General features: G+C 40.1%; 1 protein-coding gene across 3 annotated transcripts in view; it reads left to right on the forward strand.

The window, feature by feature from the left end:
• Nmt (N-myristoyl transferase) overlaps positions 1–14,160 on the forward strand; it is a 79,883-nt gene that overhangs the window by 20,842 nt on the left and 44,881 nt on the right. For all 3 annotated transcript variants that reach the window (XM_053789614.2, XM_070099708.1, XM_053789615.2), the window contains exons 5-6: positions 849–910; positions 1,264–1,410. In XM_053789614.2, the coding sequence (XP_053645589.1) occupies positions 849–910; positions 1,264–1,410 (209 nt within the window). The remainder of the gene's footprint in view (positions 1–848; positions 911–1,263; positions 1,411–14,160) is intronic.

The raw sequence follows: 14,160 nt of genomic DNA on the forward strand, positions 1-14,160 counted from the left end.
TGGTTTCTGTGCTCAGTCGATAAAATAGAAGGCATACTAGGAAAATAGCTAAGAATTTGGTCGACTGGAACAGTGCAATTGGCTTAAAATAGGCGTCAAAATGGGCAAAATCGCCAGTGCGTAAATATTGCTAACACAACAAAATCTGTGATAGCATAATTTTGTCAATTTTCCATCAAATTTTGCACTATTTGTTTTATTACCTTCAGATTAAGATTCTCTACCATTTCATAAGAAAAAACTACAAAAAAATTTTGGGAAAATTCTTGGACTCTCCAGACACTTCTCAGATTGAGGGTCTGGACCCTCAAGGGGTTAGTGTGTTAATAAAGTCAGGGAAAATGCTCAAAGTTTAGGGAAAATTAGAGACTGAATAACGAGTGAATACAAACAATAAACTTGAGCTGGTGGACAGTGAAAACAGACAGATTCTGGATGTGGCCACTCTGGCCCGCAGTGGACGAATATTAGAGTCTTAGACTTGGTCTGATACTTCAGAAGTCATGCAGATTCTATAACTACAGACAAAATCTGGAATTAATGACTTCATCCATTTTGTCCAATGGTTGAAATGTTTGTCCAGCCAGGTTTTTTTTTTTCTGAAATTACCAAAGTCTGTTTTACTGTACTTTTTTTTTTTAAATTGTTCTGTTAAAATACCAAAAATTTTCATTATGTATTTCATGTCTTGTACATAATTACAGTAAACTTGTTATTGATACAGCATTCTGTTTCCTTGTGACAGGTATCTGGCTGACAGTGAAATTTGTAAAAATTAATAAAAGTTGTTTGTATTTGCAAGATAATATATACATATTATTTTTTTTTTGTTTTTGTTTTTTTTGCAGTTACAAAACCTCTACAGTCTACTAAATGAAAATTATGTGGAAGATGATGACAATATGTTTAGGTAAATATACAATAATTGTTTGAAATAGTGATAGTCATAAGTTCTTAATATTCTTTATTAGGTTTGAGATGTTTGAGATGTTGTTGATTTCAGGGGTCACTTCACCCTTCGACTGATCCTAAACCGGGTGATGTAATGAAAATGCAATAAATGTTTTGTACAGTATTTTGAAATGTGCAAGGCCAGAAGTATAAAAATTTAGGTAGAACTGTCAGTAAGATTCAGAAACTATAAAGTAGAAAAGTTGATATATTGTACTGTATTACAGTAATTTTGCATTGTAAACATTTTTCCATGTAACTACTGTATTTAGTTATCTTTTATTAGCACTTGACTTTCACGTACCTTGGCAGATTTGACTACAGCAGAGAGTTCCTGCGATGGGCTCTTATGCCACCAGGATGGAAACCTCAGTGGCATGTTGGTGTTCGTGTCTCGAAGAGCAATAGACTGGTTGGATTTATATCTGCAGTTCCAGCCAGAATCAGGATATACAAGCAGTATGTTCAGGGAGGACTTTTTAAGATCTTTATATTGCTTTGTCTCATTGATTTCACCTGCAATTTAAATTATAACACCATTTTTTTTTTAACGCCTTGACTGTCGCAACCCCAAATCTTGGTGTCTCCTGGTGTCGCAAAAATTTAAAAAAAAATATATATATTTTCTTATGAAATGATAGAGAATCTTTTCCCGATGGTAATGACACCAAAAGTACGAAATTTGATGGAAAACTTACGGAATTACGCTCTTGCGAAGTTAGTGACCTCAGCGATATTAACAAATCGGCGATTTCCCTCCACTTTCAGCCCTAATTTCGGCCAATTCCATTGCTCCAGTCGACCAAACTCATAACTATTTCCTTAGAACTCCATTTGTTCTATCGATTGAGTACAAGAAACCACCCATTTACCGATTTTAACTACCCAGTAAAGTGGTCAGAAATTGGCTATTTGGCCAATTTCATGCAAATTAAAAAATATGCCAATTTCAAAATAGGGTCCAGAATGAACAATGCAGACATTCCTGGCTCTAAAATAACATTTTCTTTGTTCATCAGTCACGTCTCCAGGCTCCTCTGATATTACTCTTGCTTTCTGTTTTGAATTTTTATTCAAACAAAAAATAGAAGATTTACTGTTATGCAGACTACTGCAATATTGTAATAATTGTATAAATAATGGCAACCCATTCATGACTGCATATTAAAATGGCTAGTTGGACATTTATTGGACAATGACATCATTTGTTTACTTTTGAACATTGGCAAAACTCTAACATTTCCCCTACTTTGAGCTCCATTTCAAGGTTCTTTTCATAGCAAAACCAATCAAAATCACCTCTATTTCTATAATATGTTTTCCATTCTATCAAATGAGACCAAGAAAACAAGAATATAACCATAAATACTATACAAAAATAGACCACAAAGTTGGCGTTTTAATTAAAAAAAAGTCGGAGTTTTTTTTCTCGTGCATTGCGTGCTGCAGGACTTTTTTTTATATGGTGCACACCGACAACACAGACCCATTCTGTCACATGTGGGCCTACCAGCTTTCTCCTGCTTGATTTGAAGCAGCTAGAATTTGAGTATATATACGTCAAACATGGTGCCTCGTAAGACGTATATATACAACCGAAACAGTCAAAGGGTTGAACACTGGCCGTCTCTCACCGAGGCAGGGTGAAAAGCACTTTCACTCTCATTTACACTGTCACTGTCTTGCCAGACATGCACATATATGACAGTAGAAGAAAAAGTATGTACAATAGGACCCGCGTATCTGTGGAGGATATGTTCCAAGAATCTGCCCTATATATCAAAACCATAGGTAGTAGCAAATCCTATACAGTGGAACCCTGAGTATCGTTCTTAATCTGTTCCAGGAGCTAGGACTAAAGTCGAAACGTTCTAAAGTCGAAGCAACATTTCCCATAAGAATTAATGTAAATACAATTAATCTGTTCCAGGGAGTTGGGAATCCACCTCCATAAGGACTTCAGGTATCAAAGCCCCCTCTAGTGTTATTTCCCTTCTTTGTCTTTTACTGCTACAGTACATTCATTACTTACCTTAAAATATTTGCAGTCTTAATGTAGGGCAAGAGGTGAGTAGTATTTATTTGTAGGAATTCAGTGTAGGTAGCCTGTTGATGTAGGTACACGTATGTAGCTCTCTGGGCTACACTACACAGCCACATTATTACACTACACAGCCATATTATTACATTGACATGCCATGTTCACTGAGTTTAATCGTTTCTAACTACCTTTAGATGCCATCATAAACAAAGGGAGAAGTAATGAATAATTCATGCCGAGAATTGTAAACAAAAGTGTATGAAGGGCGGTTACTGCACCAGATGCCAAATTCTGTTTTCTCTAATGCTGCATCAGAGAAAAATGTAATGTTTACCTTCCTTCCTCCACCCTCCTTGATTCGCCGGTACTCACCACTCGATAACATTGCATGTTTATATGCTATATGCTATGTAATGTATTTCTTACATAATTTTGAAGAAAATGTCATAGATGGATTACTGAAAATGTCTATATTAACCTAAAATAAGACATTTAATGTGCCCAAGAGTGATTATTATATATTAGTATTATAACTATGGCATTAAGACTAGAGGGACACTCTTAGTGAACGAATAACAAGGGCATGTTTATATGCTATGTAATGCGTTTTATATAATTTTGAAGACAATATCATAGATGGATTAATGAAAATGTCTATTTTAACCTAAAATAAGACATTTAACCTAAAATAAGACATTTAATGTGCCCAAGAGTGATTATTATTAAACATGCATTGCATATAAACATTGCATGTTTTTATGTATACTATGTAATGTGTTTCTTATATAATTTTGAAGAAAATATCATAGATGGATTAATGAAAATGTCTATATTCACTCAAGGAGAAACAAAGCCACACTGAGTACAGTGTTAGTCGGTGTTCAGCAACCCACTAAATGACAGCAAGGTAGAAAATGCAGAAATATTTTTCACTCTAGCAGAAGGCTGCACAGACCAACTAATGGACATTAGTACAAATCCCATAGATTTCAAAAAAAGAAATGGACAACATGCCCACTCACTCAGCACCTGGACCAGACTCATGGAATGCTCTATTTCTAAAGAAGTGCAAAGTACCACTAGCATGAGCCCTCAGTATTCTTTGAAGAAAGAGCGTAGATCTAGGTGAAATACTGGAGGCTTTAAAGAGTGCAAACATAGCTCCTTTGCATAAGGAAAATAGTAGAGCACTAGCTAAAAATTACAAACCAGTAGCTCTAACTTCTCAAATCATAAAAATCTTCGAAAGAGTGATGAGATGGCAGATTGCAAATTTCATGGGCCAGCACAACAGCATGGTTTTAGAGCAGGACGCTCATGCCTGTCACAGCTGCTGAACCATTATGACAGAATTACGGAGGCATTGGAAGAAGACCAAATCGCAGATGTGATTTACACAGATTTTCCAAAGGTGTTTGACAAATGTGATCACGGAATGATAGTGCACAAAATGAGGGCCACGGGGATTATGGGGAAGGTAGGCAGATGGATTTTTGGGTTCCTAACACACACAACACAACAAGTAGTAGTAAACAGAGCAAGATACAGCATTAGCAAGGTCAAAAGCTCAGTGTCCAAGGTACTGTCTTGGCACCTCTCCTGTTTTTCATCCTTATAACAGACATAGATCAAAACACCCGTCACACTTTTGTATTATCCTTTGCAGATGACACTAAAATAAGCACGAAAGTCAGTGGTAGAGGACACTGAAAAATTACAGGAAGACATAAGCAGGGTTTTCCAGTGGGCAGTGGAGAGCAACATGACATTCAGTGGGGATAAGTTCCAGCTGCTTAGGTGTGGAAAGAATGAAGAACTCAAAAGGAACACTATATACAAAACTCAAGAGGGTCACCAAATAGAATGAAAGGAACATGTAAGAGACCTGGGAATAATTATGTCAGCTGACCTTTCTTTTAGGGAACATGACAAGACAAAGATCACGACAGCCAGGAAGATAACGGGGTGGGTATTGAGAATTTTCAAAAACAAGGGAAATAATGCCGATGGTAACGCTCTTCAAGTTGCTAGTACTCCCTCATTTAGAATATTGCTCAGTGCTGATGGCCCCATTCAAAGCAGGAAAAATATCAGAGCTGGAACAAATACAGAGATCGTTTACAGCTCACATTGAGCCAGTAAAGCACCTAAATTACTGGGAACACCTTCAAGTCTTGAACATGTACTCATAGGAGCAGAGGAGAGACAGATACATGATAATATACACCTGGAAAGTACTCAAGGGCCTGGTCCCAAATCAGCACACTGCCATAACAACATACTGGAGTGAGAGATATGGGAGGAAGTGTAAAATAAACCCATTGAGGAGCAGGGGTGCAGTGGGGACAATAAGGGAACACTGTATCAACATCCGGGGTCCCAGACTATTCAACATCTTGCCAGAAGATGTCAGAAACACAGCTGGAACAAGTGTAGAAGTCTCCAAAAGGAAACTGGACAAGTATCTTCACTAGGTGCCAGATCAACCAGGCTGTGATGGATGTATGGGGCAGTGGCCCTCCAGCAGCAACAGCCTGGTTGATCAGGCAAGCACCGGACGAGCCTGGCCCATGGCCGGGCTCTGAGAGTAGTTAAACTCTTGAGACTTTTCAGAGGTATATCAAAGACATGACAGGCCTCCACACTTCACTTTCCATCATTCTTCACAACTTGCTTCCACACGTTGCCATTCCACAGCTTGCTGTCACACATCACTGCCATCTATGAAATCCCACCACACAACATCACCCTCCACAACATTTTTTTTTTTTTTTTTTTTTTTTTCAACAAGTCGGCCGTCTCCCACCGAGGCAGGGTGACCCAAAAAAGAAAGAAAATCCCCAAAAAGAAAACACCTTCATCATCATTCAACACTTCCACCACACCTGCACACCATCACTGTTTTTGCAGAGGCGCTCAGAATACAACAGTCCAGAAGCACACACATACAAAGATACACAACACATCCCTCCAAACTGCCAATATCCCAAACCCCTCCTTTAAAGTGCAGGCATTGTACTTCCCATTTCCAGGACTCAAGTCCGACTATATGAAAATAACCGGTTTCCCTGAATCCCTTCACTAAATATTACCCTGCTCACACTCCAACAGATCGTCAGGTCCCAAGTACCATTCGTCTCCATTCACTCCTATCTAACACGCTCACGCACGCTTGCTGGAAGTCCAAGCCCCTTACCCACAAAACCTCCTTTACCCCCTCTCTCCAACCCTTTCGAGGACGACCCCTACCCCGCCTTCCTTCCCCTATAGATTTATATGCTTTCCATGTCATTCTACTTTGATCCATTCTCTCTAAATGACCAAACCACCTCAACAACCCCTCTTCTGCCCTCTGACTAATACTTTTATTAACTCCACACCTTCTCCTAATTTCCACACTCCGAATTTTCTGCATAATATTTACACCACACATTGCCCTTAAACAGGACATCTCCACTGCCTCCAACCGTCTCCTCGCTGCTGCATTTACCACCCAAGCTTCACACCCATATAAGAGTGTTGGTACTACTATACTTTCATACATTCCCTTCTTTGCCTCCATAGATAACGTTTTTTGACTCCACATATACCTCAACGCACCACTCACCTTTTTTCCCTCATCAATTCTATGATTAACCTCATCCTTCATAAATCCATCCGCCGACACGTCAACTCCCAAGTATCTGAAAACATTCACTTCTTCCATACCCCTCCTCCCCAATTTGATATCCAATTTTTCTTTATCTAAATCATTTGACACCCTCATCACCTTACTCTTTTCTATGTTCACTTTCAACTTTCTACCTTTACACACATTCCCAAACTCATCCACTAACCTTTGCAATTTTTCTTTAGAATCTCCCATAAGCACAGTATCATCAGCAAAAAGTAACTGTGTCAATTCCCATTTTGAATTTGATTCCCCATAATTTAATCCCACCCCTCTCCCAAACACCCTAGCATTTACTTCCTTAACAACCCCATCTATAAATATATTAAACAACCATGGTGACATCACACATCCCTGTCTAAGACCTACTTTTACCGGGAAATAGTCTCCCTCTCTTCTACACACCCTAACCTGAGCCTCACTATCTTCATAAAAACTCTTTACAGCATTTAATAACTTACCACCTATTCCATATACTTGCAACATCTGCCACATTGCTCCTCTATCCACTCTATCATATGCCTTTTCTAAATCCATAAATGCAATAAAAACTTCCCTACCTTTATCTAAATACTGTTCACATATATGCTTCAATGTAAACACTTGATCTACACATCCCCTACCCACTCTGAAACCTCCTTGCTCATCCGCAATCCTACATTCTGTCTTACCTCTAATTCTTTCAATTATAACCCTACCGTACACTTTTCCTGGTATACTCAGTAAGCTTATTCCTCTATAATTTTTACAGTCTCTTTTGTCCCCTTTCCCTTTATATAAAGGGACTATACATGCTCTCCGCCAATCCCTAGGTACCTTCCCCTCTTTCATACATTTATTGAACAAAAGTACCAACCACTCCAACACTATATCCCCCCCTGCTTTTAACATTTCTGTCATGATCCCATCAGTACCAGCTGCTTTACCCCCTTTCATTTTACGTAATGCCTCACGTACCTCCCCCACACTTACATTCTGCTCTTCTTCACTCCTAAAAGATGGTATACCTCCCTGACCAGTGCATGAAATTACTGCCTCTGTTTCTTCCTTAACATTTAAAAGTTCCTCAAAATATTCTCGCCATCTACCTAATACCTCCATCTCCCCATCTACTAACTCCCCTACTCTGTTTTTAACTGACAAATCCATATTTTCCCTTGGCTTTCTTAACTTGTTTAACTCACTCCAAAATTTTTTCTTATTTTCATTAAAATTTCTTGACAGTGCCTCTCCCACTCTATCATCTGCTCTCCTTTTGCACTCTCTCACCACTCTCTTTACCTTTCTTTTACTCTCCATATATTCTGCTCTTCTTATAACACTTCTGCTTTGTAAAAACCTCTCATAAGCTACCTTTTTCTCTTTTATCACACCCTTTACTTCATCATTCCACCAATCACTCCTCTTTCCTCCTGCACCCACCCTCCTATAACCACAAACTTCTGCCCCACATTCTAATACTGCATTTTTAAAACTATTCCAACCCTCTTCAACCCCCCCATTACTCATCTTTGCACTATCCCACCTTTCTGCCAATAGTCGCTTATATCTCGCCCGAACTTTCTCCTCCCTTAGTTTATACACTTTCACCTCCCTCTTACTTGTTGTTGCCACCTTCCTCTTTTCCCATCTACCTCTTACTCTAACTGTAGCTACAACTAAATAATGATCCGATATATCAGTTGCCCCTCTATAAACATGTACATCCTGGAGCCTACCCATCAACCTTTTATCCACCAATACATAATCTAATAAACTACTTTCATTACGTGCTACATCATACCTTGTATATTTATTTATCCTCTTTTTCATAAAATATGTATTACTTATTACCAAATTTCTTTCTACACATAGCTCAATTAAAGGCTCCCCATTTACATTTACCCCTGGCACCCCAAATTTACCTACTACTCCCTCCATAACATTTTTACCCACTTTAGCATTGAAATCCCCAACCACCATTACTCTCACACTTGATTCAAAACTCCCCACGCATTCACTCAACATTTCCCAAAATCTCTCTCTCTCCTCTACACTTCTCTCTTCTCCAGGTGCATACACGCTTATTATAACCCACTTTTCACATCCAATCTTTATTTTACTCCACATAATCCTTGAATTAATACATTTATAGTCCCTCTTTTCCTGCCATAGCTTATCCTTCAACATTATTGCTACTCCTTCTTTAGCTCTAACTCTATTTGAAACCCCTGACCTAATCCCATTTATTCCTCTCCACTGAAACTCTCCCACCCCCTTCAGCTTTGTTTCACTTAAAGCCAGGACATCCAGCTTCTTCTCATTCATAACATCCACAATCATCTCTTTCTTATCATCTGCACAACATCCACGCACATTCAGACTTCCCACTTTGACAATTTTCTTCTTCTTATTCTTTTTAGTAATCTTTACAGGAAAAGGGGTTACTAGCCCATTGTTCCCGGCATTTTAGTTGACTTTTACAACATACCTCCTCAAATTTAAATTGTATTGCTTTTTATGATTAATGCATGTAGTGTTTTTAGGCAGAAATACTAGCATATTTCTTGATTTAACTTTCTTCACTGCCTCTTCCTCTCTCCGTTCCTCCCTCAATCTCTCTGTCTTGCACTTTACTGTCTGGTATTATCAGCACTAGGGTAATATGATTGTGGCAACAATAAGATGAGTACATACATGATATTTTTTTTTCAACAAACCAGCCATATCCCACCAAGGCAAGGTGGCCCAAAAAGAAAAATGAAAGTTTCTCTTTTTAAATTTAGTAATGTATACAGGAGAAGAGGGTTACAATACAATTAAAAATACAGTGGAACCTTGGCTTATGGGTGCCCCACCATACGAGTTTTTCAGGATATGAGCAGTCGCTTGGTTGATTTTTTGTTTCTGGATACGAGCAAAAATTCAGGATGCGAGCTTCCCTCTCAAGGGAGGTTCCTTGATGCTGGTGAGGGGCTCTTGATCTAGGGAATTGTATCTGTGCTCCAGTACCCTAAATTAAGCCTGAATACCTTCCATCCCCTCCCCCCACAGGCGCTGTATAATCCTACGGGTTTAGAGCTTCTCCATTATAATAATAATGTTTTTTTTTTTAACACGTTGGCCATCTCCCCCCGAGGCAGGGTGACCCAAAAAGAAAGAAAATCCCCAAAAAGAAAATACTTTCATCATCATTCAACACTTTCACCTCACTCATACATAATCACTGTTTTTGCAGAGGTGCCCAGAACACAACAGTTTAGAAGCATGTACAGTGGACCCCCGCATAACGATTTTAATCCGTGCAAGAGGGGTAATTGTTATGCGAAATAATCGGTATGCGAATGAATTTTCCCCATAAGAAATAATGGAAATCAAATTAATCCGTGCAAGACACCCAAAAGTATGAAAAAAAAAATTTTACCACATGAAATATACATTTTCCCACACACAAAGAGAAGGATACATGCACAATAGTAGAGTAGTACATGCACAGTATATATTGTGCATGTACTAGTCTACTAAATGAAGAATAAATGACACTTACCTTTATTGAAGATGCAGCAATGACTGATGAGACACTGTGTCCTGGGAGTGCCTTTTCCTCCTGAGTACTGTAGGTCCTGTTTGGCATTTTCTTACAGAACAGGCCTTATCACACTGTGTATGCCACTACGATTCTTAAATCTCTCAAACCAACCTTTGCTGGCTTTAAATTCACCAATATGAGCACTAGTTCCAGGCATTTTTCCCTGTTCACCTGGGTGTTAGTCGACTTGTGTGGGTTGCATCCTGGGAGACAAGATTAAGGACCCCAATGGAAATAAGTTAGACAGTCTTCGATGACACTGACTTTTTTGGGTTATCCTGGGTGGCAAATCCTCTGGGGTTAATTGTTTCTTGGTATTCTCAATAAGCCACACCAACAACGGTGCTACAGCAGCAGCAGCAGCAGCTGACGGTGGTACAGCAGCAACAGACGATGCTACAGCAGCAGCAGACGATGCTACAGCAGCAGCAGCAGCTGACGGTGGTACAGCAGCAACAGACGATGCTACAGCAGCAGCAGACGATGCTACAGCAGCAACAGACGATGCTACAGCAGCAGCAGACGATGCTACAGCAGCAGCAGACGATGCTACAGCAGCAGCAGACGATGCTACAGCAGCAGCAGCAGCTGACGGTGGTACAGCAGCAACAGACGATGCTACAGCAGCAGCAGACGATGCTACAGCAGCAGCAGACGATGCTACAGCAGCAGCAGCAGCTGACAGTGCAGCAGCAGCAGCAGCTGACAGTGCAGCAGCAGCAGCAGCTGTACCACCAATAGTAGCGATGGTTGATTGGGGTTTATTATACAACCTGGCCAGCTCGGAGACACGCACTCTACTTTCATACTTATCAATGATCTTTTTCTTCATCTCTATTGTAATTCTCACCCTTATTGCTGTAGGGTTGGCACTAGAAGCTTTCTTGGGGCCCATGGTCACTTATTTTCCAGAAAAAGCACCGAAAACACTGTAATAATACGAAATATTCCGATTGTATGCTTGGATGTTACCGCGGAGGCTGGCTGGTAAACAATGCCACCGGCGGAACATGTGAGCGTGGCTCAGGCCGCACATTGGACGCGTCTCGGACGAAAATTGTTGAGCGGGTTTTTAAGCGGTATGTGAGGCAAAATTTTTGCGATTAAAACAAGCGGTATGTGGATTAATCGCTATGTGATGCCATCGTTATGCGGGGGTCCACTGTACGTATAAAGATACACAACATACCCCTCCAAACTGCCAGTATCCCAAACCCCTCCTTTAAAGTGCAGGCATTGTACTTCCCATTTCCAGTACTCAAGTCCATCTATATAAAAATAACCGGTTTCCCTGAATCCCTTCGCTAAATATTACCCTGCTCACACTCCAACAGCTCATCAGGTCCCAAATACCATTCTTCTCCATTCACTTCTATCTAACACGCTCATGCATGCTTGCTGGAAGTCCAAGCCCCTCGCCCACAAAACCACCTTTACCCCCCTCCCTCCAACCTTTGCAGGGACGACCCCTACCCCGCCTTCTTTCCCCTACAGATTTATACGCTCTCCATGTCATTCTACTTTGATCCATTCTCTCTGAATGACCAAACCACCTCAACAACCCCTCTTCAGCCCTCTGACTAATACTTTTATTAACTCCACACCTTCTTCTAATTTCCACACTCCAAATTTTCTGCATAATATTTACACCACACATTGCCCTTAGACAGGACATCTCCACCGCCTCCTCGCTGCAACATTTACAACCCAAGCTTCACTCCCATATAAGAGTGTTGGTACCACCATACTTTCATACATTCCAGCAATCCTACATTCTGTCTTGTCTCTAATTCTTTCAATAATACACTTTTCCTGGTATACTCGGTAAACTTCTTTCTTCTTTCAACACACTGGCCGTATCCCACCGAGGCGGGGTGGCCCAAAAGGAAAAACGAAAGTTTCTCCTTTTACATTTAGTAATATATACAGGAAAAGAGGTTACTAGCCACTTGCTCCTGGCATTTTAGTCGCCTCTTACAACACGCATGGCTTACGGAGGAAGAATTCTGTTCCACTTCCCCATGGAGGTAAGAGGAAATAAACAAGAACAAGAACTAGAAAGAAAATAGAAGAAAACCCAGAGGGGTGTGTATATATATATGTTTGTACATGTATGTGTGGTGTGACTTAAGTGTAGGTAGAAGTAGCAAGACGTACCTGAAATCTTGCATGTATACGAGGCAGAATAAAAAGACACCAGCAATCCTACCATCGTGTAAAACAATTACAGGCTTCCGTTTTACACTCGCTTGGCAAGACGGTAATACCTCCCTGGGCGGTTGCTGTCTACCAACCTTCTACCTAGAACTCAGTAAACTTATTCCTCTATAATTTTTACAGTCTCTTTTGTCCCCCTTCCCTTTATATAAAGGAATTATACATGCTCTCTGCCAATCCCTAGGTACCTTCCCCTCTTCCATGCATTTATTAAACAAAAATACCAACCACTCCAACACTATATCCCTCCCTACTTTTAACATTCCTGTCATGATCCCGTCAGTTCCAGCTGCTTTACCCCCTTTCATTCTACGTAATGCCTCATGCACCTCCCCCACACTCACATCCTACTCTTCTTCACTCCTAAAAGATGGTATACCTTCCTGGCCAGTGCATGAAATTACCACCTCGCTTTCTTTGAATAATAAATTTTTTTTTTTTTTTCAACAAACCAGCCGTATCCCACCAAGGCAGGGTGGCCCCAAAAGAAAAACGAAAGCTTCTCTTTTTAAATTTAGTAATTTATACAGGAGAAGGGGTTACTAGGCCCTTGCTCCCGGCATTTTAGTCGCCTCTTACAACACGCATGGCTTACGGAGGAAGAATTCTGTTCCACTTCCCCATGGAGATAAGAGGAAATAAACAAGAACAAGAACTAGAAAGAAAATTGAAGAAAACCCAGTGGGGTGTGTATATATATGCTTGTACATGTATGTGTAGTGTGACCTAAGTGTAAGTACTAGAAGTAGCAAGACGTACCTGAAACCTTGCATGTTTATGAGACAGAAAAAAGACACCAGCAATCCTACCATCATGTAAAACAATTACAGGTAATAAAATAATATAATAAAACATATGTATAATAATATAATAATACTATAATAATAATTATAATAATGCAGTAGAACCTCTACTTACGAGTTTAATTCGTTCCATGACCTTGCTCGCATCTCAATTTGCTCGTTTGCAGAGTCAATTTTCCTCATTTAAATTAATTGAAATGGAATTAATTCGTTCCAGTGGAATTCGAGGCACGAGAAAATACTTTAATAATTTCCCTAATATCATCTCTACAGCTTATTTATCTATCACAATTCATGTAATATGACATAATAAACAATATTAGTAACATAGAAACATGATATATACACTAGAATTAATAAAATAACTGTCATTACATATGTGGCTATTGGTGATGACAGCGGCCATTGTTGTTGTTGGTGTTTATAGGGCCATCACAGTGGCCATTACTGCCCCTGACTACATGTGTAGAGAACCTAGGATAACCCAAAAAAAAGTCACAGAGTGACTTATAAGTGAGTGCTACACTCTTAATGCTACATTTAATTTCTGCCACTGCTGCATGTTGTCTGCCACTGCTGCTTCATGTTGTCAGCCACTGCTGCTTCATGTTGTCTGCCACTGCTGCTTCATGCTGTCACTGCTGCTTCATGTTGTCTCCCACTGTTGCTTCATGTTGTCTGCCACTGCTGCTTCATGTTGTCTGCCACTGCTGCTTCATGTTGTCTGTCACTGCTGCTTCATGTTGTCTGCCACTGCTGCTTCATGTTGTCTGCCACTGCTACCTCATGATGTCTGCCACTGCTGCTTCATGTTGTCTGCCACTGCTGCTTCATGTTGTCAGTCACTACTGCTTCATGTTGTCTGCCACTGCCACCTCATGCTGTCTGCCACTGCTGCATGTTGTCTGCC

The sequence above is a fragment of the Cherax quadricarinatus genome, chromosome 68, assembly GCF_038502225.1.
Source record: "Cherax quadricarinatus isolate ZL_2023a chromosome 68, ASM3850222v1, whole genome shotgun sequence".
Classification (NCBI taxonomy): domain Eukaryota; kingdom Metazoa; phylum Arthropoda; class Malacostraca; order Decapoda; family Parastacidae; genus Cherax; species Cherax quadricarinatus.